This window comes from Vicia villosa, linkage group LG2, assembly GCF_029867415.1.
Source record: "Vicia villosa cultivar HV-30 ecotype Madison, WI linkage group LG2, Vvil1.0, whole genome shotgun sequence".
Lineage (NCBI taxonomy): Eukaryota > Viridiplantae > Streptophyta > Magnoliopsida > Fabales > Fabaceae > Vicia > Vicia villosa.
Window position 1 is genome coordinate 144,463,030 of NC_081181.1, and position 5,570 is coordinate 144,468,599.

General features: G+C 35.7%; 1 protein-coding gene across 1 annotated transcript; it reads right to left on the reverse strand.

Annotated features, from left to right (window-relative positions):
- Positions 1-4,471: 4,471 nt before the first annotated feature.
- Positions 4,472-5,167, reverse strand: LOC131650231 (uncharacterized). Its single transcript, XM_058919949.1, has one exon. It carries the CDS (start codon positions 5,165-5,167, stop codon positions 4,472-4,474), a length of 696 nt encoding a protein of 231 aa, XP_058775932.1.
- Positions 5,168-5,570: the final 403 nt, after the last annotated feature.

Here is a 5,570-nt window from a genome sequence, read left to right on the forward strand (position 1 = left end):
TACTGCCTAAGAATGTATATTTATATACTATGAAGGGTTAAAGAGAATTAGTGGAATCTATGGGCTTAGTTAGAAGTGAACTAAATGGCAAGTTGGTAAATACCATTTAGTTAAAGGGCATGTTGGTCCAAGAGAGAAATATATCTTTAATAAGGGTTTGTTTGGCTGCATAATCTCAGATTTTTATAGTGGAAGTAGAGTAATAGAAGGAAGAGAAGCTTATGTTCATCTTCATCAATTGCATTTTCACACTCTAGGAACAGCCTTCACTAAACAGGTAATAACTCTTCACTCGTAACTCCGATTGAGCTGATTCTGGTCCCGTTGGAAAGCTTACGAATTTCTCTACAGTTTGCATATATGGATCACCTCTTGCATGTTCTTTATCATGGAGAAAAACGCGTTTGAAGTAGAGGGTTTGATGCTGATTTTTAGGGAAGACATGCATGCGGGTTTGACAACATTGGAGGTAGAGTTTTGATCAAAGGAGAACCTTGAGAGCACAATCATCATCCTTTTAACCTCTACTACTCAGAATCTTCTTGGGATATGGTGAGTTCCATTAGATAGAACTTGGGTAGGAATGGGAATTTCTTGCATGTTGAATGGGTTAGTGAGATTATACCTGCTATATGTCAGTGTTTGGATACTTGTAGTAGTATGCCTAATTAATTGTTGAAAAATGTGTTCTTATGAGGTCCTTGCATGTTCTAGTAAGTTGATACATGTTAGGGCTTGATTTGGGATGAATTGGGGTGGAAAGTATGGATGTTAGAACTCAAATTCGTATTCTGCACTGTCAGGTTCGCTACAGCGAACTCTGTGTTTGCTGCAGCGAACTCTGTGTTCGCTGCAGCGAACTCTGTGTTCGTTGCAGCGAATGCTTGCAGACTGCATAATTGTGTTTTCACTAAAACGACCATAACTTGAGTTCTACAACTCGAAACGGAGCGCCGTCAGAAGCGTTGGAAAGGTCTTTCAGTGTTCTATGTGATATTGCTTAGATAACATGATTTTTATGCAGATATAAATTATGGCACATGATTAGGTGTTGCGTGGTATTAGAATAAGCACAATTAGCCTTGAGTTTATGTCAATAAGATGTTATCCTCGTTTTGAACTTAGACCAGAATGTTACCCTAACTATTAGGTTGTATAATGTTATCCTAAAATGAGTATTGAACCCTTGGTCGTATTTCAGGAGTTTAGATATGCTATGGAAAGTTTTGGTTTCTCCTTTGTTAAGAACTTTCGCTTAGCGAACTTTGGCTCGCTGTAGCGAATGCTCGCTGTGGCGAACGAGTAGCGAATAAGTCTAGGAGTTGAGTTGATTTACTCGCTAGAGCTCGCTACTGCTTGCTGTAGCGAATCGGGGCTTCGCTGGCAGTTCGCGTAACGAATTAGTCTGATGCTGAATTTATACTTTCCCCTATCGAGTGCAGTTTCGTTCTGAATTGGGAACTGAAAGCCTCTTATTTTGGATTGAGAATTATCATGGAATTGTTCGAGTAAATATGTGTTTCTATGATGATTAAATGCATGATTACACTTTGGTTGTGACATTGATATGCATGTTGGATGAGTTATAAATCACATGTAATGTTATGTATGGTTATGCATTGTTTTCCGTTCGTTCCGGTTGAACATTCGGATGTGATTGCCTGTGTGATGGCTGATACTGTGTTGTGTGATATTGATGATCTGTGTATGCTTGAATCGGAGTAAGCTTAAGCTACTAGGTGGTAAGGCCTGTTTATGGACTTAGTTCCATCATTACCGTTGCGATGTGCTTGTGAGGAGCTACGGGGCGTATCCCACTCGACGTTAACTCATCTGCGTTCTCGGTATATTTCACACACCTGAGCTACCATTGCGATATGCTTGTGAGGGCCTACGGGGCGTATCCCACTCGACGTTAACATATCGGCGTGCTTGGTATGGTGGAGAAGTAATGCCACGTAGGTAATATTACTTCTGATTCACCTCTAGTGATGCCACGTAGGCAAGATCACTAAGCTTTCGCCCGGTGGGCACGTATTGTCAAGATGGCGTATTTGCACTCGATGTTAACTCATCTAGGGGTGTTCATTGGTTCGGGTAAATCCAAACCAAACCAGAATCCGAACCAAACCATAGTGTTTGGGTTGGATATTTTTTCAGTTCGGGCAAGAACCGAACCAAACTAATGAAATCCAATGACAATCGGTTCGGGCATCGGATTTTCAATTTTCTACCCGCAAGCCCAACCCAAACCAACCATAATTAATTATCATGAAAATTACTACGAAACATTCAACTTCAATAAGAAAAAAATAAAATATTGTGTGTGGACAAGTTATGCTATTTTAATTTGTTATTAGAAAATTGATAGTGTATATGATAAATGAATATAAAGTTATGAAACACATCATTATCATATTAATTCAATTGACTAGTTATAGATTCAAAAGTCTTAATCTTAGATATTTTTCTTGTTAGATATTTTTGAATCTATTAGAGAAAAAATTCTAGTATAATATTTAAATTTGAACACTATTAATATTATATTTTTTATAATATTATGAAAAATTAATTTTTGCAAATAAGTTATTTTTTAAAAATATTTTTGCATTTTATATCTACCCGATCAATCCAACCCAAACCAATCCGTTGTTTCTCGGATCGGTTCGGTTTGGGCTTTATCGCAAAAATTTGTAAATCCAATCCAAACCAATCCATTTAATTTTAATCGGTTTGGGTATCGGATTCTCTCAAAACCGAACCAAACCGGCCCGCGAACACCCCTAAACTCATCTGCGTATGGACAGTGATGGGGTCGGACGCCACTTAGGCAATGTCACGGCTGTAACTCATCTTGGATGGATTCCATTTAGGAGGAGTATCCGATTAGTCTTGCGATGTGCTTGTGCAAGTCTCTTGATGCGATGTACGGGTGTAACTCACTGAGGGTGTGGTTTGGCAGCCTAGGTAGACAGGCAGATTATACTCCTGGATTCCTCGTACATGGGTACGGGTCTGCATACTTGTTCGTGCTGGCGTTGAGCCTGTTGTTGTTTTTACCTCATTGGATAGTTATGGGACTTCCATTGACGGTGTACCCTTGTTTGTATTTGCACCTGGCCGTGAGGAAAACCTGGATTCTCGGTGAATCCGTTTGATTGCATGCACCTTGTAGAACCGAGCGAACCCGTAAGATAGGGGAACTCACTAAGATTTAGTAATCTCACCCCATTCCTCTTAATATTTTTCAGGAACAGGTTAGAGGTAGATGGATTGCTGGATGGATTGCATGAAGCCTATGGATAAGCAATTGGCAGGAAGACCTTGTTAGACATTACCTTTCCGCTGTGCATTGTTGAAGACAAGCCGATCATATACGTTTTCAGTTGGACATTTTAATTGTATACGATTTTAATTCCTTGTCTTTACCGCTTATGTATGTTTCTTGTACCATTTATAACATCACTACATATTATTCTAGACATATATGTATGGGGTGTTACAAAGAAAAATAATAATTGTTGTATGAAAATGAGAAATTATGAGGGTTTTTACAAAATTATCCTTCATTAATGACACATGGAAGATAAATTTATATAATTGAAAGGAGAGAGAATAATAAATATTTAAGGATATAATAGGAAAAATAGCATTAATTATTCATTGGAATTATAAAGCGACTTATATTTAAATACAATTTTTTTTCCAAAACGACTTATAATAAAAAACGGAGGGAGTATTTGCATTGAGATGTTTTGGAAACGTGTGGACAGAAGTAAACAGTATGAGCATAGGAGCTTACTCAATAGGTCTGCATCATAATAATAGTAGTTGGAAGTTAAAAAATAATAATTAATGATATGCTCCCAAAACGCTTTGTTCAAAGTATTGAAAAGTGGACATTTGTTATTCTTCTTTGACTTAGGCATCCGAGGAAAAAAAACCTAATTTATTTAGGGTTTTGTTTTCTCCCTCTCTGAAAATCGATATAAATATTAAATATGTGTTATATAGTTATTGTTAAAAAATATATAAGATATATGAATTAAATAGTGTCGACCATAAAAATTTGTGTATTCATAAAAAATTGTGTATTCACTAATCATAATTGTTTCATGTTTTTCTATAAAAACAAATATATTTTCAAGTCAATTTTATTTTTTTCGTAAAAAATATTTGTTATTTGTATAAAATTAAATTTGAAAATTGAATATTTGTTATTTGATTTTATTATTTTATTCTTTTTAATTATTATTTTAAAAAATATATTTATCTCATTTGAATTTTCATGCAAATGCACATGGTATTGCTCAACTAATCTCCATGTTTTTAAATACCTAAAAAATAAACAATATGAATAATATTAAGAGGAGGGTTATATCTTTTTTTTGAAGCAAATAAGGTATATATTACTCGCAAAAAAAACAGTTTAATACAAAGGGTGATCCGTAGATCCAACCCATCAAATATCCTATAACATCAAAAGAGCTATATGTTTCCTAGTTTTCTTATACTGCCAGCCACTATAAACAATATTATCTAAGACACTTTGTATGATATCTCTATTTGTCGTATGTTTGAAAACAATGGAATTTCTCCTATTCCAAATACCATAAGCAGTCTCGGTGAAGGCTAATTTCAATAGGCAAGCTCTCCAGCCTTTCCTAGTTACCTCTCGTATTAGCCACCTCAATTCATCAACCCAAGGGAGAGGTTGGTGTGCTATACCAAGCCAATGTAGTACCTGAATCCACACTGCAGCATTATCTTTACAATCAAAGAACAAATGAGGGATAGTCTCCTCTGTTACCTGGCATATGCTGCAATCAGTATCCATAATCATATTGAATCGATGGAGTCTATCTTTTGTTGCTAGCTTTCCATGGCATAAGAGCCAAGTAATGAAACGAGCCCTAGGCCTAGCTGCATTCCTCTGGAACAACCATCTCCAGTCCACAGTAGGGGCCTCTTCAATCATGTCATCATATAACATATGCATTCTGAATTTCTGTTGTTGTAGAAGCTTAGTCCAAACCTGAAGATGCTTCTGAGTTTCTTCCCTTAGATCCAGGATCCTTTTCATCACCCAAGAACAATTCTGAGTTATCCTTGCTTCCATCACATCTTGTCCCTTCAAATAGTACATATGGACCCATTTGACCCACATATTGTCAGACAGAGGAGGGTTATATTTACTTCAAGAGTAAGTTATTATAACTTACTCCACATCTTGACCATTATTTATTTTCAATCTAATGGTTAAAAATAATAAGGAATAATAGAGGAGGGTTATATTTACTCCAAGAGAAGTTATTATAACTTACTCCACATCTTGACCATTAATTATTTTCAATCTAATGGTTAAAAATAATAAGGAATAGTTTTCTCTCTCCACATTTAATTACTTATTATTTTTAACCATTAGATTTAAAATAATCAATGATCAAGATGTGGAGTAAGTTATAATAACTTACTCTTGGAGTAAATATAACCCTCCTAGTAGTTTTGTAACATTTATAGTATGAGGAGGGTTATATTTACTCTAAGAGTAAGCTATTAGAACTTACTCC